General features: G+C 42.4%; 1 protein-coding gene across 12 annotated transcripts in view; it reads left to right on the forward strand.

The window, feature by feature from the left end:
• CCDC150 (coiled-coil domain containing 150) overlaps positions 1-21,063 on the forward strand; it is a 56,019-nt gene that overhangs the window by 14,096 nt on the left and 20,860 nt on the right. For 8 of the 12 annotated variants that reach the window (XR_012154343.1, XR_012154344.1, XM_073306259.1 and 5 more), the window contains 11 exons: positions 2,889-2,932; positions 7,086-7,178; positions 8,499-8,606; positions 10,093-10,217; positions 10,493-10,670; positions 11,194-11,272; positions 11,992-12,080; positions 13,641-13,724; positions 15,517-15,624; positions 15,731-15,793; positions 19,794-19,922. Coding sequence is in view for 10 of the 12 variants with exons in the window: in XM_073306259.1 (XP_073162360.1) it covers positions 2,889-2,932; positions 7,086-7,178; positions 8,499-8,606; positions 10,093-10,217; positions 10,493-10,670; positions 11,194-11,272; positions 11,992-12,080; positions 13,641-13,724; positions 15,517-15,624; positions 15,731-15,793; positions 19,794-19,922 (1,100 nt within the window). In the remaining 2 variants the exon portion in view is untranslated. Of the gene's footprint in view, positions 1-2,888; positions 2,933-7,085; positions 7,179-8,498; positions 8,607-10,092; positions 10,218-10,492; positions 10,671-11,193; positions 11,273-11,987; positions 12,081-13,640; positions 13,725-15,516; positions 15,625-15,730; positions 15,794-15,844; positions 17,896-19,793; positions 19,923-21,063 lie in introns of those variants that run through there. The other 4 variants (XM_073306257.1, XM_073306261.1, XM_073306262.1 and 1 more) reach the window with 4 other exon arrangements.

The raw sequence follows: 21,063 nt of genomic DNA on the forward strand, positions 1-21,063 counted from the left end.
ACTGAGGACAGGACAAGAAGTACTGGGCTTAACTTGCAGCAAGGGAGATTTAGGTTAGACATTAGGAAAAACTTCCTAACTGTAAAGGTAGTTAAGTGCTAGAATGAATTACCGAGGCAGGTTGTGGAATCTCTGTCATTGGAGGCTTTTAAGAACAGGTTAGACAAACACCTGTCAGGGATGGTCTAGATTATACTTAGTCCTGCCTCAGTGCTGGGGACTGGACTAGATGATCTATTGAGGTTCCTTCCAGTCCTACATTTCTATGCTTCTGATTTGTTAGCCCTGCAACACCTTCCCTACCAGACAGCAGAGGCTTGAGTGACTGAGGTCCATCATTTCAAAGCTGGTAGGGTCCTCCTGATAGGATACAGCTGTATTGGCTAATGGGAGGACTGCTGGTTATGAGGTGATGGACTCTTGAAGAGACTTCTCTTGGCTTTTATCTGAAGCTGCTGAACCTTTTCCTAGCTGCAGGAAAGTGGCTGCAGTAATAATAGGGAGAAGGGAATAGAATGATAGCAATTTTCTTAATGGATTTAATCAATGTGAGTCTCTTTCAGAGAAGATTTGAGCTAGTGAGTAATCATAGGACTTCATTCTTGAACTGATATTTGGGTATTATGCTGGTTGCTAATGACTTGATCTTTTGGAGCTATGGGCAGAGGTATAAGTTAGCACAGCATGAAAAGTTTCCTTACCGCTTTTCCTTTAGATAATTTGGGAGATGCTGTGAGAAGCACTGTGATGCAGGGGAGGGATTTAATGAGGAACACAACAGCCTCGTGGAACAAAGATGTCAGTGCATGAAAATTTAATTGATCTGATCAGGAATCCCTGCTTCAGTGAAGTAAGTCCGGTGGAATCTCCACCCAATTCCAAACAAAAGTTACACACTTGCAGAATGAAAGGACCATTCCTCCTGGTATCTGCTATTTTTCTTTAAAAATAAAACAAAAAATAAAATCCCTGGCCCCCACCCCCAAAAAATCCTCAATATTGCCTAAGTGTTCTTCCTAGGATTCCTTCCTTCAAGACCTGTCTGTTCCAGATTCTAGTTCCTTTTGCCAGAGAGCCACTCCCTCTTTCTTTATATTCAGGATGAAATTTAATGACCCATATCTGCTTCATTGAGACAGCAATAATTAACCTGCAGCTTGATTAAGGGTTCCAGCACCCACTAGGAGGATATGAAAACAGGAGAATCTTGCCACCCTGTTATAGTAGGATTGAATGGGTGGGAGAGACCTCTCTTCCTGTACAAACACAGAACAGTTTCCTTTTCCCCAAACAAAAATCCATCTATTACCCAAGTGCCAAATTTAGGCTGAAACTTAGTGAATTTCTAGTATGTACTAAAGGATTAAAACCTGGTACTTGTCACCAGTGTTCCCTTTAAATTTTCCCACCCATGTAAGGAATGAATTTTGTTGTGTGCACCAATGTGGAGGTGATGTGTAACACATCACCTCCACATTGGTGCACACAACAAAATTCATGTGGTGGGGTAGAGCCAGAGGGTTCGGAGTGTGGGAGGGGGCTCAGGGCTGGGGTAGAGAGTTGGGGTGGGAGGTTTCTATCTGGGGGTGTGGGCTCTGGGGTAGGGCCAGGGATGGGGGCTCAGGGATAGGGTGCAGGATGTGTGTGAGGGCTCGGTGGAGCTGGGGCTGAGAGGTTTGGGTGCATTGGTGCTCCCTGGGGCTATGATGGAGAGGACTCCCTGCAACAGCACCTGGGCTGGAGGGGAGAGGTACCTCTACCCCAGCTGTGGCAGATCCAGGCTGGGCTGGGGAGGGGTCAGGGGAGGGGTGCCTGTCCCCCGGCCGCGGCAGGGCTGGGTTGGGGGCAGAGTGCCTGTCCCCCAGCCGTAGCAGGTCCGGGGCCAGGCTGGGTTGGGGCCAGGGGAGGGGTGCCTGTCCTCCCAGCAGGGCCAGGCTGGGCCAGGAGAGGGGTGACATGGTAGGTCCGGGGCTTGGGGAGTGGCATCTCTCCCCAACGGAGCCCTGAGTGCCTGTGCAGTGCTTAACAGGCATCTGTGTGGCCATGCAGCTTTAGAGGGAATTTAGCTTGTCACCTTGTACTTTGATCCCTTTCCCACAGATTGAATTAGGAAGAAATGAAATGGCATTTTTCACTTAACATTTTTTTTCTCTAGCTTCTCCAAAGGGAGTTTGCTTACCTCTGGGGGAAAGATTCATGCAGAAAGTAAAAGTGAAATTATCCTTCTGATTAAGGCTTTCTTCCTTTGTTATTTGAAATATCTTTTGGCTGACCTTTCCAGATTGTACTTTGGATGTTGTAACCAAGAATCTTTGATTGGCTTCATTTTTATATTCTTTTCATTCATGTATCTCTCATCCTCTTCACCTTTGTCAGTATCTCGTTCAGAAGCAGTGCAGAACTGGAAGAGGCATGTTATACAGATAGTTCATTCAGACCAACACAAGTACATTCTTTTTCTACCCTCTATGTGTTTAAACTAGGGGCCTGAGCTTTTAGACACAAAAACATATATGGTATTGCACATAATTTGTGTGTACAGTTGCCACATCATTCAGGTTATGAGTACAGCTACCCAGGATGCATGTGCAATCCCAGCCATTGCATGGATGAGGGAGAGGTACAATTGTATGCTTTCCTCTTTTAAAAAAAAAAAAATGTAGTAGTCTTGCCTGTGATTAACAGGAAGGAAGGATGTGCTCGACAGTGACCCTGCTGAAAGGTTAGATCCATCAGTAAAAGTGTTATCAGACAGAGCAGCATGTTTATGGAAATCTTTCATATTTGTTCCATATTCAGTTACCTAAGCAAGCCACTTTAATTAAGGTGACATTTTGATTTACAACCATATAGTTTCATGGCTTTGTTTTGATTTTGCTCTGCCTTAGATTCCAGAAACTGCATCATTTCCCAGCTCAGTGAAGAAGCAAAAGTAAGTTGTAAACAACTGTTGGAGGGGGAAAGAGTTGATTTTTCTCCTTTTTCTAATGTAAGAAGCAAAATACCACTGTACCTCAGTCCTGACCTGCAGGCCCTCTGTTAATCCTCTCATGCTAACCTAGTGAGGAGGGCTTTAAACTAGGTTCACCGGGGGAAGGAGACCAAAGCCCTGAGGTAAGTGGGAAAGCGGGATACCGGGAGGAAGCACAGGCAGGAATGTCTGTGAGGGGAGGGCTCCTGCCTCATACTGAGAATCAGGGGCGATCAGCAGGTTATCTCAAGTGCTTATATACGAATGCACAAAGCCTTGGAAACAAGCAGGGAGAACTGGAGGTCCTGGTGATGTCAAGGAATTATGACATGATTGGAATAACAGAGACTTGGTGGGATAACTCACATGACTGGAGTACTGTCATGGATGGTTATAAACTGTTCAGGAAGGACAGGCAGGGCAGAAAAGGTGGGGGAGTAGCACTGTATGTAAGGGAGCAGTATGACTGCTCAGAGCTCCGGTACGATACTGCAGAAAAACCTGAGTGTCTCTGGATTAAGTTTAGAAGTGTGAGCAACAAGAGTGATGTAGTGGTGGGAGTCTGCTATAGACCACCGGACCAGGGGGATGAGGTGGATGAGGCTTTCTTCCGGCAGCTCGCGGAAGCTACTAGATCACATGCTCTGGTTCTCATGGGTGACTTTAATTTTCCTGATATCTGCTGGGAGAGCAGTACAGCGGTGCATAGACAATCCAGGAAGTTTTTGGAAAGCGTAGGGGACAATTTCCTGGTGCAAGTGCTAGAGGAGCCAACTAGGGGGGGAGCTTTTCTTGACCTGCTGCTCACAAACCGGGAAGAATTAGTAGGGGAAGCAAAAGTGGATGGGAATCTGGGAGGCAGTGACCATGAGTTGGTTGAGTTCAGGATCCTGACGCAGGGAAGAAAGGTAAACAGCAGGATACGGACCCTGGACTTCAGGAAAGCAAACTTCGACTCCCTCAGGGAACGGATGGGTAGGATCCCCTGGGGGACTAACATGGAGGGGAAAGGAGTCCAGGAGAGCTGGCTGTATTTCAAGGAATCCCTGTTGAGGTTACAGGGACAAACCATCCCGTTGTGTCGAAAGAATAGTAAATATGGCAGGCGACCAGCTTGGCTTAACGGTGAAATCCTAGCGGATCTTAAGCATAAAAAAGAAGCTTACAAGAAGTGGAAGGTTGGACATATGACCAGGGAAGAGTATAAAAATATTGCTCGGGCATGTAGGAATGAAATTAGGAGGGCCAAATCGCACCTGGAGCTGCAGCTAGCGAGAGATGTTAAGAGTAACAAGAAGGGTTTCTTCAGGTATGTTGGCAACAAGAAGAAAGCCAAGGAAAGTGTGGGCCTCTTACTGAATGAGGGAGGCAACCTAGTGACAGAGGATGTGGAAAAAGCTAATGTACTCAATGCTTTTTTTGCCTCTGTTTTCACTAACAAGGTCAGCTCCCAGACCGCTGTGCTGGGCATCACAACATGGGGAATAGATGGCCAGCCCTCTGTGGAGAAAGAGGTGGTTAGGGACTATTTAGAAAAACTGGACGTGCACAAGTCCATGGGGCTGGATGAGTTGCATCCGAGAGTGCTAAAGGAACTGGCGGCTGTGATTGCAGAGCCATTGGCCATTATCTTTGAAAACTCGTGGCGAACGGGGGAAGTCCCGGATGACTGGAAAAAGGCTAATGTAGTGCCAATATTTAAAAAAGGGAAGAAGGAGGATCCTGGGAACTACAGGTCAGTCAGCCTCACTTCAGTCCCCGGAAAAATCGTGGAGCAGGTCCTCAAAGAATCAATCCTGAAGCACTTACATGAGAGGAAAGTGATCAGGAACATTCAGCATGGATTCACCAAGGGAAGGTCATGCCTGACTAATCTAATCGCCTTCTATGATGAGATTACTGGTTCTGTGGATGAAGGGAAAGCAGTGAATGTATTGTATCTTGACTTTAGCAAAGCTTTTGACACGATCTCCCACAGTATTCTTGTCAGCAAGTTAAGGAAGTATGGGCTGGATGAATGCACCATAAGGTGGGTAGAAAGTTGGCTAGATTGTCGGGCTCAACGGGTAGTGATCAATGGCTCCATGTCTAGTTGGCAGCCGGTGTCAAGTGGAGTGCCCCAGGGGTCGGTCCTGGGGCCGGTTTTGTTCAATATCTTCATAAATGATCTGGAGGATGGTGTGGATTGCACTCTCAGCAAATTTGCGGATGATACTAAACTGGGAGGAGTGGTAGATACGCTGGAGGGCAGGGATAGGATACAGAGGGACCTAGACAAATTGGAGGATTGGGCCAAAAGAAATCTGATGAGGTTCAATAAGGATAAGTGCAGGGTCCTGCACTTAGGACGGAAGAACCCAATGCACAGCTACAGACTAGGGACCGAATGGCTAGGCAGCAGTTCTGCGGAAAAGGACCTAGGGGTGACAGTGGACGAGAAGCTGGATATGAGCCAGCAGTGTGCCCTTGTTGCCAAGAAAGCCAATGGCATTTTGGGATGTATAAGTAGGGGCATAGCGAGCAGATCGAGGGACGTGATCGTCCCCCTCTATTCGACATTGGTGAGGCCTCATCTGGAGTACTGTGTCCAGTTTTGGGTCCCACATTACAAGAAGGATGTGGATAAATTGGAGAGAGTCCAGCGAAGGGCAACAAAAATGATTAGGGGTCTGGAACACATGACTTATGAGGAGAGGCTGAGGGAACTGGGATTGTTTAGTCTGTGGAAGAGAAGAATGAGGGGGGATTTGATAGCTGCTTTCAACTACCTGAGAGGTGGTTCCAGAGAGGATGGTTCTAGACTATTCTCAGTGGTGGAAGAGGACAGGACAAGGAGTAATGGTCTCAAGTTGCAGTGGGGGAGGTTCAGGTTGGATATTAGGAAAAACTTTTTCACTAGGAGGGTGGTGAAACACTGGAATGCGTTGCCTAGGGAGGTGGTGGAATCTCCTTCCTTAGAAGTTTTTAAGGTCAGGCTTGACAAAGCCCTGGCTGGGATGATTTAATTGGGTATGGGTTCTGCTTTTGAGCAGGGGGTTGGACTGGATGACCTCCTGAGGTCCCTTCCAACCCTGATATTCTATGATTCTATGTACAGGGACTGTTATATGGGTGAGATTGGATAGTGCCTTTTTTATGTGAACAAATGCCACCCAGAGACTCAAGGCTAAATAAAATTAAGGCCACTTTAATTCTGAATAAGAACATCTACACAGGGGCTTAATGTGGTTCAACTAATCCATTTTAAATTCACACTTTTTAGTCAGTTCAGATAAATTTTTCTCAGTTTCCTGTGTAAGACAAGCCCTTAAAGGCTACTAAACAGTTAGCAAAACAGGGATTAATGTCACAAGTTATGTGCCTAATCTAGGTTTGTCTTTGTTTTTTGGAGGTATTTGCTAAATGGGGAAGGGCTCCTATCAGTGAAGAGTCCAGAGTTGAATGCAAAATTCCAAGTGTGGCTGCAACAGGGTCATAGAAAGAGGCTATTTACTTTCTAATCCATTATTATTTATTTTGTGTATTGCGGTAGTGTGTAGGAGCCTGAGTGATGTAACGAGACCTCCTTGTACTTGGCACTGTACAAATACAACAAATAGTCACTAGCCCCTGTGAGCTTACAGTCTTTATGCGGTCTGTGTATATTCAGCCCAAAGCTGTGCTTGAAACCAAAAAGGTTTTAGTGAAGTCAAGGCTTGGTATATACAAGCAGTGCTGTAGCAATGGTGATAGATGAGCCGATGTAGGATTTGTGGCAGGAGGAGTGTTTAGGGTCAAGAATGGTGCCAAGATCACTGACAGTAAAGACAAATAGGTGTTTTGAGTTGATATGAGGTTGTTCTTGGCTATCCAAATAAAGAAAATACACATGCAGAAAAGGCTAACTGGAGTCTCATAATCTTGGCTATCATTGGCAAAGGAAGTTTATATTAATGGAGCCCAGGCTGGCATCTGCAGGTGCTCTGGTAGCACTGTCACAGGCTAACCAGCTCTGTTAAACAAAAGGCGAGAGACAAATGTGAAATGCCCTGAAATTCTTGGCTGGATGATGAAATACACTGGGTCTGTTTTAACCTTTTCTCAGGGAGAAATTCTGTTTGATTCTTCCCTTTAGAATGCACAGCTGTCTTTCAGCAAAGAACATGAGGAAAATGTGCAGCTGCGATCTGAAATAACAGCTCTGCGAGAGACAGCAGAAAAAGTACAGGTAATGAAAGTAGCATCTCCTGCCGTACCACGGAGCTAAGATATGGGGGCAGGATCTACAATGACTCATTGAATGTGATGCTCACATCTTGGTATGCCTCCCTGGTCTGAGGTAAAGCTACACAATGAAAGTTGCACAGTCTGCTTGCTGAGCTGGTGACAGTGAAGAGGCTTCAGATACAAATGTTAAATATGATGACTTAGTTTCTTGATATCGTAATTTGAAATCCCAAAACATTCGCTTTAGTTTATGATCTCTGATTTAGCTACGATTCTAACATAGGCTTCCATTCTTGTGGCTGCTTTTATGGATATACTTAGACTTCTAAGAAGGTGCAATTTCTACATATTGAAAAGGTATATTAGGGCTGTTGGCCCTAATATAACTCATCTCCAACATAAGGGCTGAACATAATTGTGGATTCTCCATTACTTGAAGACTTTAAATCAAGACTAGATAGCTTTCTAAAAGAGATGTGATAGCTCAGTCAGAACTTATTGGCTTGATGCAGGATTTACTGGATGTGTTGTTATGGCCTGTGTTAGGCTGGAGTCAACATGATTATAATGGTCCCTGCTGGCCTTAGAATCTATAAAAGACACTTAATTGCTGCTTTAGTAAAAACAAGATGTGCTGCAAAACGTTTGGAGTTTTTGGCTATCTAATGCTCTCTTCCACTTCCATCCTGTACAACAGTTTTTCTGTTTAGCAGCAGCTCTTCAGTGAAGTGAATGGATCTTTCCAGTGTTAGAGTTTTGGCATTTCTGCAGCATTGCTGTAGTGTAAAGAGATGTCCCTTACAAAAAAGCGTTCTGTAATGATTTTATCACGGAGCTGAGAATAGTACCTAGATCTCCTATTTCCAGTCCTGTATTTTTGTCACAAGGCCATCTTTCAATTCCTGGAGAAAGGCAAAGGGCAACTTACATCTAGACAGTCCTGCAGTGATTGGTTCTAGACAATTTATTTTTTAAACTATAGAATGGAATCTGGTCCTTTGTTCTTGCCCTGCGCTACTTCAAATATTAAGTTTCATTGAGTGAATCAGGATAGAGCTTCAGTACCATTAGCTTTGCTGATACTGGTTTGTGTGAGTCTTACAGTATTTTTACAGCAGCACACTTTGTGACCCTTCCACTGAAAATTGGTGTTATCTGAACACTTTTCTTAGTGGACCTGGTTATAGCAAAGGTCAGACTGACCTTCAAAACTGCAAGATGATGGGGGTAGAGGAAAGAGAAAAGAAATTGATAGGTTTGTAAGTGTTTATTTCTACTACAGAAAGTTTGAAATAAAACGTGTGTGTTTTCCCCTCTGTAGGCCATTAATGACCAGTTGAACCAACAGTGCTCAGAACTGAGTGCTACGCTTCGAAGAGTTTCCATGGAGAATGCTAAACTCTTTTCAGATCATCAGGCCATGCTTAAGGTATGCAGTTCACAATTAGGCAAGTAAAATAGCCACTGTGAAGCATCTGTGGCTCAGAGACCAGGAAGACTAGATGAGGGGAAAGCTCAATAAACCAGTAGCTTACATGAATCCAGTAAAATATTTTATGGATTAAGACTCCGAATTCTAGTCAGCTTGACATAGTTGATTTTGAACACTTGGTATCAAACCCCAATAAAATGTAAAACCATGTTATCTTATAATTCTCCGTCCTCCTCCTGCTTAAATGACAGGTAATATCCTTGATAAAATGAAAATTAATGTGAAGGTAGAATCAGTGCACAGTTTGGTATCCAAGAGTGTGTTTAATTGACTAGATCCAACCTTTCACCAGGTCACTTACTCTAATATGTATCACCTTCTGGAATTTATTCTGTCTTCTCTGGAGAAAAGAAGAATATTTCTCTTATACTTTCCTTCCTCCACAAAATTCCTGCCTTCTCTTCAGTGCAGAACTAGCCCCTGCTCATTCTGGCATCTTTAACTATTTTTCTGTCAGCCAGTTGGTGTCATCAGAGAATGGCACAAAGCATTCTTCCTTGGGATAGAGAATTCAAAACTTAGACTGATACCAATCTATCAGTCTGTCTTCTGGGACTTTACTGATTTCTCAAAGATTAAGGACTTCGCTATTGTGGTTTGATGTGTCTAGCAACTATTTATTTAAGAGAGACATTATCAGATTGATGATTTTTTTAATTGACCAAAGAAATTCCAGTTTATGGATGGATACCCTCTAAATCGCAAGTACAGATTTTTAAATTAAAAAAAAAAAAAAGAGAGTGTTTATGCTCTCTTGCATTACTTACAAGGGTATTTTGGGCAGGCCGAAAAACGCCACCAAATATTTACATTATTTAATATTTTTATGAATGACCTGGAAGAAAACAGAAAATCATTGCTGATAAAGATTGCTGATGACACACAGAGTGGGGAGAGTGGTAAATAATACAGGCTAAACAGGGCACAAGCAGACAATGTGTTTCCATACAGCCAAATGTAAGGTCTTCTAAGAACAAAATAAAGTCATAGTTACAGGATGGGGGACTCTATCCTGGAAAGCAATGACTCTGAAAGAGATGTGGGGGTCGTGGTGACTAATAAGCTGAACATCAGCTCCTGGTGTAATGCTATGGCCATGCGCTCATGCAATCCTTGGATGTATAAACAGGGGAATATCAAGCAGGAATAGAGAGTTATACTACCTCCGTATTTGGCACTGGTGCAGTTTCTACAGGAATACCGTGTCCAATTCTGGTGTCCACATTTCAAGAAAGATGTTGAAAAACTGGAGTGAGTTGTGTTATAATATCCAGTACTAAGAGAGGATACAGAAATCTCCCAACTGACCAGGAGAGAGAGAACTTTGGTTTAAATAGCAGCTTTGTGCCTTCTCCCAGTCTTCTTTTGCTGGAGCCTTTGTATAATCTGAATTTTCACACTGACATTTCCTTTCCATCTTTAGGCAGAACAGGAGAGGATGACTCAGAAACTGCTGGAACAAGACTTGCTGCTGGATGCTGCCCGTGCCAACATTATAGGAGAGCTGCAAAGCATGCGGAACGAAAAAGCCCAACTTCAACAAGAGCTGTGAGTGAGGAATATTCTAAATCTTTATCGTTTGATCTTTTCTCCGTTTTATACTAGCCGTCTTTGGTGTGTCCTGGTCCCTGCATCTCTCCAAGCCTCCTACAGGTTCTACTTATTTTCTGCTGGCTGACACTTAATCGGGACTTTTGAACACAGTAAAACAGGCACCAATAAGCATGTCTAGTGTATAATATAAAATCCATTTTCTGTTCATGACATCTAAGATTGTGAGGCATAGAACTCCAACTCAGCTGTTTCCTGTATTACTTACACAGGGAGGCCTTGCACACAGAGCATTCTGGCTGCAGACAAAAAGCATGCCTTGCTGAGCAGATGACAACCACACAGAAGGTGCTCCTGGAGTCTACTATTGCTAGACTACGAGGTGAACTGGAGACAGCACTGAAGGAGAGAGGATCTCTACTGTTGGAGAAGGAGAGTCTTCAGCAAGAAGTACAACAGATATTTTCCTGTCTCTTACTTTTATTTTAAAGGTGTATCATAGTAGAAGACATTTGCATCTGCTTTGCTAAAATTCCCATCCTCCCCAGTGTTGGTCCCATGGTGAAGTAGTATAGTCTCATATTCTCTGCAAATGTGGAAAGATGGGTTGGAACATAATAGTTGGCCTCCTCCCATTCTGATTCTTTGGTGTCATTGCAGACAGCATTGGTGCTATGTCTAGTGGATGAACATAAGAGAGTAGATTGCAATGTAACAGTTATGAGGTTGCCTTGCCCTGTCAGGGAAGGGAAATGAGGAAAGTGCCCTGCATGTGTAGTAAGGAAGAGAAAGAGGATGGGAGGGATCCACTGTATACAGTTGTTTCTAATTTCAGGGTTGGTCTGTGACCCTTCTGTCTGAGATGAAGTGCTACATCTCTCTGTTGGAAGTATTAATGGATCTCTAGGGTGGATTTAGTAGAGTCCCTTTTTGCTGATTTTAAAAGTGACTTTATTTTAATTCCTTATCGCAGATGAAGAAAGCAGCAAGTGACATAACACAGGAGAGGAACAAATTGGAAGTGGAACTAACTGGGAACAAGGTACTACCAAGTACGCATGACTTCACTCTGACTTCTGATTCTATCCATTCTTTTGGGTTGGTATCCAAAGTACAAACAGTTTTATCTTAACTGAACCTGTGACAGGGAGGTGAGAGTTTTCTCTACTACTGATGTTAGTGATGGAAGGGAGACCTGAATCTTTGGGCTGGACTCCAAGATTGCATCTGCTTTAGCAAACTTTACAGCCATAATTTACCATTGGTGCAGCCCTTTTGACTATATCAATGATTGCAGCTGTGGTGAGACAGAATTCAGTTGTGTTTACAGCTATATCATCTGTGATTAGACTCAGATCTACACTACAGCTTCCACCATTGCTGGAGGTTGGGGGTCACATGAGACTCTCGCTGTTCCTTAGCAGTTGAATGAATCACCTCAACAGCATTTTCAGCCCCCACTGAATTTTGAGGTCATATGTACTTATTTTCTGTGTAGCTCTCTCAAACTTGCATTTTAAATGTTGGATCTGTAATGTATACTTGAGTGTGTTTGCAGCATAGTTACTGCTGAGCTTATCTGTCAGGTTAACTTCTTGGGGAAGGCTGAATCACTAGTGGTGAAGGGAAGGTAAAAGCAAGTAGCTCTGGGTATGAGGACCTGTGAATAATTCACACACTTGGGGTTGAAATTTGGTCCATTGATTTGTATTGTATCCAAGACACTTAAAAGACATGACTGGAATTGGATTTGTTCTTGTTTTGAAGCTAGAAATGGGTGCTATGAGATCCACACTGCAGAATCTGGAGAAGGAGAACAAGAGGCTAATGGATCGCTTGGCAGCACTGGAACACCAGCAGGTAACCTGAGTTTTCAGTCAGCTTTTGTTGGCCTGTGTACGCACGCCTTCAGTTTGTTCTAAAATAGGTAGGTAACCCCAGTGTTCTGACTAGCGAGTGACTGTTCCAGGAGTCAAACTGCAATCTGAACTAGTTATCCTGATCACATGGTATTTCTGTGTCTAGTTTCCAAACTAATGGAATGTGAGAGAGGGGAGACAAAAGAATAAAATAACGGCTACATGTTAATTTTGTTTTCAAGTTTCCATTTGAATTTGTTAAAGGGTGAAAAGTATTCATGCTGTGTGGGGGGGATTTATAAGTAGCTGAAGGGACCACTTATGCTATGGGTTACACTTGGAGTTAGGGATGTGATTCCAAACTTGTGTTGATGTACTTTTGCTAGCTCTCCTCGAGCTAGAGTGCTAAAAATAGCCATGTAGCCGGGGTAGCATGGGCAGTGACTCCAACTAGTCACCCCGAGTATGTACCCATGGAGTCCTGAAGTACAACTATATCAGGGATTTTCCCATGAGTATTCTGTTCCATTATGTAGTATAGGTGGGACTTTAGCCTATATACACCATAAGATAGACGATAACTGACTTGTATCTGGCTAACACTTCTGTTGGTACTTTGAGATGTCATTTCTGCTGTCCTTTTCCTATCCTCTCTCACTATTGCTCTAGCACTGAAACGTGACCAGTACTAGAAACAGTGGAAGTGTTAGTGGAGACCAGCTGCAGAGTTTTTACCACTGTGTCCTCCAACTGTACTGAGCAGGTCCAGATCTCATGGTAGTAAAAACTGTCTACTCTAGTTGTGTCAATGTGAGACTTTCAGAAAACTTCATTGTAAATAGGTCCTCAAATCAGGAAGCTAGAGAAAATTCAGCTGAAACAGCTTCTGAATGTCTGTCACGTGGTGATCAAAATTATTTATAAGATAGTTAAATTCTTTAAAGTTAGAATATAAAAAGTGGCAGTTTATTTATCATCTCCCCTCCACACACAAAATTAGCTTCACAATAGTTAGTCACCCATTATAGGGGTATGAATCAACAGAATGTTCTGAAGCTTAAAAATAGTTCATCTCCATAATTTTCCCATTCTGTGTTCCTTCTGGTACCTTCTCTCACTCTGAAACATTTTTTTCCCCTAATCCCCTTGCCTCCCCCACTCTCTCTCCTTTGCCAATTCCTTTTCTTCTCCTTTCCCTCTTGCCAGAGGACAGGTTCTTCTGCCATTCACTTTCTTGCTGCCTGTGCTTGAGGTTAGGCTCTGTGATCCAGGGATTGGTCTAGATGGTTGAGAACCAGTGTATGCCGGCTTCTTCCTATAGGCTGAGGTGGCTTAGTAACAAGGTGGTACAACTACATTTTTCTGCTGCTCTGTTGTTTCACTTGGTGAGACCTCTTGTTCATTTTTAAATGAAAATCTGGACAAAACAGGAGGACAAAGGTAATGCTAAAACTTGAAGGGGAAAAGGGCTAAACCTCAGGGAGAAACAAGATGCTGAAGCCCAAGTCCATTTTGGCTTGTTTTTCCTAGGAGAGGGTGACTTCTGCTCTTGTTTTCCCAGTATGCTCAACAGCAGGTCGAACAGGTTCTAGCAGAGCTGACTGACAGTAAAAATAAACTGGCCTACGACAAAGGAAAGCTTCAGGTACCTGATTTTTGCCTTTATATAAGTTTGTTCAGAAATCTTTCTACCCAGCTGATCCAGGATTATTTAACCACATCTTCACTATTACAGTTGGAAGGAAGTTCTTGTATTTCCTTTTGCAGATGTCATTTGTGCAACAGCTGCCAGATATTTTTAAGTAGTTTGGGATTTAAAACTGTCTTTGATCCTCATCAGACCATTTATTGCCTTTAGGTAAAAGACTGGGTTGAGATGCCTCACTTATTACAGCTATAGGATTCCGGGTAAACAAGTCATAGGATGTTTGAAAATCATTGAGTAACGAGGAAGGAAAGGGGGGCATTCTAAAGCAACATGCATGTTTAGAAACCCTCAAAGAGAGCTTGGGAGTTTGGAGTGTCTTGGATAAGCAGATTATTCCAAGGAGTAAAATAAGAAGGGACCAGACAGCATGGTGATAAATAAAAGTGAAGTAAGTGCATAATAGAAGGGGATGGTGAAAGCGAGATACTTTCATTTCTGAGTTGCGGATGGGTGCCTTAGAATTTGGGAAAGGGGTGCATGGATTTTGGCGTGCTTGTGAAAAAACAGCATAGAAGGGGCCAGTTCAGAGAATGGTGGCTATTTACATGGTGAGACAGCTGCATGTTTGTTTGTGTCGCTACATGTGGTGATTATTATTATTATTATTAATGAATGCACAAGTGGTACAATAAAGATGGGAAAAGTTTTAAAAATTGAACATAGGGAAGTACGAGATGAAAAACAAAAAATGTTAGAAGTGTCAAAAGGGCTTAGGTAGGCATTACACATGCTTTAGTCATTGTAGCTTTGGGGGCAGCCTTGTGGAGGCTTTAAAGTCCTGATAGACCAGCACGAGATGAGCCGCTATTCATAGGTGTACAGTTTTCTCAGCCTCACTGCAGCTACACAGAGGGCTGTTCCTGAGTCCGCAGGGGTGGTCATTTGCTGCACACCACATCTGAAATGGTTGAGTTTGCACCAGAGACAGCATGGCAACTCGAGGCCAGGAGTCTCTTGTGAAGCGCTGAGTGTTGAGGGAGGAGTTTCTTACAGGGGGAGCAGCTTGTTCCCATTCTGCTCACCACAATGTGATGAGATGGTCGGTAAAGTCCATATTGGTCTTTTATTGATGAGTTGGTGGCAAAACACCTCCTGTATATCTTTGAAAAGTGGCAGTTGTAGTATCTCCTGGATTGCGTCAAGGAGGTTCTTTCCTGCAACAGAAGGCCTGATGTTAGGAGACTGGTAGCCACTTACGTTTTGTGCTCTCGTGGTTCCTGTTGTTAGTCTCATTGTTAGATTCAATTGTACATCAACTAGCTTTGTGTGGGGAGAGTTTTTGGCCACACAGGAGCACACTAGTCTCTAAGTAGCAAAGAGCTATCGCCAAGCTGTGCGGTGTTTGCGCATTAGCTCCCCAAGCTGAGACTGCAAGCTTATTGAAGAAGCCATTTCTTTTCTTAATCTTCTGAGCTACCTTGGAGAGGTAAATGTGTGAGCTAGAATTACTCGTAAATATACTGATGATAGTAATAGGTGAGGGGACAAGACACTATACTGAGCTTTATATTAAAATGATTCATCCTATTTTAATTTTGCCTTTATGTGAAGATAAAGTGACTCTCTTGCTGCTCCTCATATTCTGAGACTTTGCTCAGTGTTAATTTCTTTTAGTTTTACAAACTCTCTCTCTCTGCTTCTCTGGCTGTCTCAAGCTCATTCCTTCTCTTCACTTACTAAATAGGTGCAGTGAGATGTATGCTGACTTTGTCTCTGCTTTTTCCTTTAGACCAAAGTACAGCAGCTGGGGGAAGAACTGCAATCTCTTGCAGATGCACGTTCAGAGAACAGCCATCTTCGCAAGCTGAATACAGCCTTAGAGACTAAATATACTCAGGTACAATCAAACTCAGAGGATTCTTCACTTCTCAGCATTGGAGTCAAACTGCTCCCCTCAAGAACATCAATAGCTTAATACTAACTTTTACTATTATAAATTACAGGTGAATATAGAACTTGGCTCTGTCAAGATTAACATGCAAAGGATGGAAGCTCAGCTGAAGCAGGTACCAAAACAACAAGGCTGTTTTCCAGCAAATGTAATGTGTGTGTTTAGGGCTGGAACTTGCTAAATCGGTGGGATTGTAGGAATTTTCATGTCTGTCTATTCCTGGCTCACAGTAGAGAGTATACATTGTCACAGGTTATTTGGTTGCTTTTCTGGGAGGGGAAAAGGAAGAAGGCTGTGAATGTTCAGCCTAATCTGATCTAGATCACTTATTCAGTCTTGTTAGGAACAGCACAAAGAGGGGTTATGTTGCACTGGGCAGAGGTACCGAGCTTGCAGGTTTTATTTGGTGCACTGGGCCATGTTTTCTGCTAGTCTTGTTTGGGTGTCTGAGAAGAAACAGAAGTCTGAGAGTGCCAGTTTAATATTGCAAATTAGTTCTTGGTCAGAGAAGGAAATCCTTTAGATTCTTAAAGAAAATTACAGTTTACAGAAACTGCCTTAAAGTGTGTTCTGTTGGGCTGGAGAGCTCCTAAAGGGGTGAAGGAAAATGCTTAAGTTGCAGGATATGCAAATTTGTAAGTTCTGTCTGGTAACCAACAGATAGTATGTGCCATGCTAGCTTGCACTACACATTAGAGAGGCAGGATGCAGCAGTGATTAGGATGGGATCCTGCAGTGCAGTAGGCCTTGGTTCAATTCCCTGCCCTACCACTTACCTCCCATGGGCAAATAAGTCATCTAGCTGTCATACCTATAACACTGCCCTACCTCACAGGGATGTCAGGGGGGATAAATACTGGAGCTGGGCAGAAAAGTGTTTACTTGTCAAACAAACATTTTCCCATCCTGAACTGGGATGACTACCTCAAATTTTCATAAACCAAAAATCCAAGAACAAACATTTGGTTTGGGGCACTCAAAATGTTTAGAAAATCAAAAGTTGTTTTGAACTTGAAAACCAGAATTTTCCATTTTTTTTCTAAAACTGATTTGAAAAATTCATCTAACTTAACCCTTTCCTGCAAAAAGTTTCACTTTTGATAAATTGGAATTTTTTGACAAATATTTCATCAAGCAATTCCCAAATAGCTGTAACAGATATTTTAAAGATTGTGAGACAGTCTGACACTGTGGTTATGGAAGCCATAGATCCACACCAAAATCCACTATCCGAATGCCCTCAAACTTTGGAAAAGCAATTTACAAAGATAACTTAATATTATCTTCATTCTACAGATAGGGGAAAAATGGAGACACAGAAAGGTCTCAGAGCAAGAGATTGGCAGAGTCATGAATAGAACCCTTAGAATGTTCTGCCTCACATGACGCAAGATTAAGTTCCAGATGGTGAGCTGTTACATTCTGCTCGGTGAGGTCACAGTATATAGTATGATAAGAAGGGGAAAGCATAGTGACATTGCATATAGTTCTAATGCTGTACTGGTGAAAAGTGATGTCTCAGTGCTACTAAGCTATGAAAGGAAACCACACTGATTTAGCTTCCCTGGATAAGTTGCTGTGGAAAATTTAGTCTTGCAAAGTATTAGGAAAGAAAACTGAAAAAACCCTCGGATTAATCAGAAGTAGTAAATGATGCTTTAAAATGGCTTATAAGGGCTTTATAAAGTAATGCAGTGCAGGAATAAGATGCAGCATCTGTGAGTGTGGCCTCTGTTGTGTCTTCAGTGGGATAGACATTTTGTGGGTAGTTTGTTACCTTACTGTGCGCTCTTCTGGTTTTCTTTATTTCTTCCTCTTTCCCTCCTCCCACCCATCTCTATCTACTTGGACTGATTGGTTTGTTTTGTAGCAACAATGCCACCAAAAAGAAGGAAATCCCCAGAGAGGCCCTGGCAGCAGAAGCCCAGTGTTCATTACATTAGGTCAGATATGGGTGGTTTGGGAGAGGGAGCTGCAGGTTTTGGATCGCATGTTTCTACTGTCCATTGCCCTTCACACCGGGTTCATTTCATGCCGGATCTACATTCAAGGAAGTCTGCTTCTGAATGTGGTGACTGTCCTAGAATCTCTCTGAGGACTTTGTTAAATGCTATTAAGACCATGGAGGAAAGACTGGAGAGTAAAATAGACATCCTCACTCCAAGGCTATTGAAAGCTGAATGGTCTGCAGAACTTAGTGAAGATGATTTCCTGATGGTGAGTGAAGACTTTGAAACAAACTAGCAGGAGTGCCCAACCTAGGGCCCACCAAAGCATTTCATAAGGCCCATGGCCTGTTTCAATACAATCTACTAACGGCCGATTCATTAGCATTTTATCATCATGTGTACATCGTTTTAGTTTACACAAGTGTATAAATAGATAATACTGTACATTGAAATAACCTATCCAAATACACATGAAAGCAGCTGAACTTAAAATATAAATCAATACAGGTGACTTTAAATCTTATTAAAATATGTAGAATCTGTTTGGCCCGCACAAGTTTGTGCCTAGGTTTATGTGTCTCTCCTGTGTAATAAGGTTGGGCACCTCTGAACTAGGCGATGGAAACTTAAGGGAGTTTCTGGGGCACTAATAATTAAATTGTTAGCGAAAATGAGGAAATACTGGAAAATACCAAATACGGGTGTCTTTGGGAGCTTCTTGTGTAGAAAGGTGCAGGCTCAGTTAATGAAGTCCAGATACAAGACAAAGTTTTCAGACTGAAAGTGTTTCTGATTCTAGACTTGAGATAATGTAGTTGTGGTCTGTCTGAACTGTTGATGTAAAAAGGCCATATGACTGATGCTATATATTTAGTTTGTTGGAAGACAATAATCAGGTTTGGTTTATAATGGGATTGGGACAAAGGAAGCCCTCTGTGTTCTAAATTTTATCTTGGTAATCCAGCTGAGAAGCTGTGAACCTGATTTACAAATGGAAGTTTCAAGGAACAGAGTAGAAACAAACTTTGAGTTACCCTGGGTGACACAAAGTAGATCACCTTTGATTTGAGAAAGCCAAGTATTTTGTCTTAAAGTTGTTGTTTTTTTCTTGGCAAGCAGAGATTGGAGAATATTGTGTACCTGATACCCAGAGGACGTCACTAAAAGTTACTATTTTTTTATTCCAAAAATATAAGTAGCTGCTTCTGGTTTCCATTTTTTGGGCAATATGTCAGGAGTTTGGCTAAAATCTCTTTCTTTTTGAATGACCTATTTTGTGTTCTCTTTTAATATTAAAACAAGCAGTATACCCAGAGACTTGTTCCTATGCCTAGAGCTATAGTTATGGCTGGCAATATCCAGGGGAGTCTCATGAAATGTTAGCTATTTGTGTTTAAAGTGGCCTTTGGATTTTGCAAACAATTGACTTGTCCCTCCTTCCTCTCTATTACAAACTGTGGATTATAAGGATTGTGTTTACTGGGGGATTAGTGAGCAGTGGCTCTTTTCTTGCTTAGTCTGAATTTCTTATTTCATCTGATTTTAATTTTGTCAGATGTTATTTTGCAGATCTCTAACGATAATAACTGTAACAAACAGTAACATGCACTAAAATGAGAGAATGATTGATCTGCAGTGAGAAACTGTAATGACTATTGATAAAGCACCTAGGACTCTGGACAGGGTAACAAATATTTAAAAATCCATTAAACTAGAAGAATATTCTCTAAAAATAAAACCAAGGAAATAAATCCTATCAATAGATTCAGGAGAAAACACATATGCTTGTTTCACTGCTACTCATGTTTAATTTATTTAAAGCTTGGATTCTGAGGGAAATATTGGATCTTTGTTTCATAAAGTCAAAAAGAGATTTAATGCCCCATGAAGGAAAGTACTGCAGCCCCTCCTGGGGTTGGAGTTTCCAGTTCTATCTCTTTATCTCCCTCACCAAGGCCGGATGAGGGGTGGCAGTTTCTTTCTAATGCTTGTTTTGAAAAATAAAATCTCTTGTTCTAAATACCGAATCAAGGTGTCTAGATTTTAGGACATCTGGACCATTTCACTGGTAAAGTCCCTTCACCACCTTAAATTGTAAACTATTAGATCCAATTCCTGTGATTTGGAAAACTAGAATTCACCCTCTTCCTCTGTCTCTTTGCAAAGGCACAGACCACCCTTGAACACAAAGAAGAAGAATTTTCTATGGCAATCAAGTCCCGTGATGAGGCATTGCGAGAGAGTCAGAAAATTAAGGGGCACATGGAAGCCATGGAAGAGAGGGAGAAGCAAAAGGCAAGGAAACAGGGTTTTTTTTTAAAGGAGACAAATCTGCTATAGCCTGGCTCAGATTCCAGCACAGCAAATTTAAACTTCAACATAAGTCTTATTAGCCGGTTGATGTCTACATGGACAACAGTGCTCCAACACTGGTTCTGGAATGTGTGTAGAATACTGACTCCTGAGTCTCAAGGTGCTGTACAATCCTGTATAATGTTTTGCAGTATTATGCTTTCAACTGATGGCCATTGATGAAGTAGGCAGTTGATGCCAGCAACATACAGGAGGTTACCAGGGGTTAATATTTACTTAGAAAGTTCTGTATCAGCAGTTGGGACCTGATTCTCCTCTTACATCATTGTAAGTCAGGAGTTATCTTGAAATCAGTGGAGTTAACACTTACTTAAAATGGGTGTGAGGAATCCCCAATTTTATCTTTAATGTTGGGCCCTAAACCTTTGAATAAGGGTGCAAATCAGAGTCTGGCAGATAAAACATTGTCCGTGTGGACTTCATAGTGGACAATACCGCAACATGCTATTAGAGTTCGTATTCCACTCTCGCTCGTTCCCTATGCTGATGGGAACTGAACGCCACAAAGGCAGCATGTTCAACCAGTGTTGGTAAAGTTGCATGGGTTAGGGCTGGCCCTCCTTAGCCAGAATGACAGGTTCCTCTGATGATTACACCAAAGGAAGGGTGGGAAATGGAGAGGAATTCTGGAAAACTTTTCTCTTCCCGGCATACCTTCAAATACAGGCTGAAGGAGATGTTGTGATAATTGGGCCTATAAATTTACCCTAATTGTGAGGTAAACTATAAATAGTAAGTGAAAGTTCATAAGATGTCACAAATCATAATAAATGTTTATATGGGAAAAGGTACAAAAGACAGACTGAATTAGTCCATTAACCACTCCTTTTTGGAGGCCTTAAGAAAGTGACTTTAGAAAGAAAAATTGGCTACTGGCTGCCACTCTCACCGTCTCTTGGGACTTTGTCATCCTGATCCTGAAAGATGTCCTGACCAGGCCAGAGAGAGGGAGCCAGGTGACACTGCCACTAGCTCCAGCAGAATCCCAAATACCACTTGGGATGTGAGACTTCCTCTCCCCACCCCACCCAAAAGTAGGTGCTTTTCCTTCCCTGCCTTATTT

The sequence above is a fragment of the Lepidochelys kempii genome, chromosome 11, assembly GCF_965140265.1.
Source record: "Lepidochelys kempii isolate rLepKem1 chromosome 11, rLepKem1.hap2, whole genome shotgun sequence".
NCBI classification, from domain to species: Eukaryota; Metazoa; Chordata; order Testudines; family Cheloniidae; genus Lepidochelys; species Lepidochelys kempii.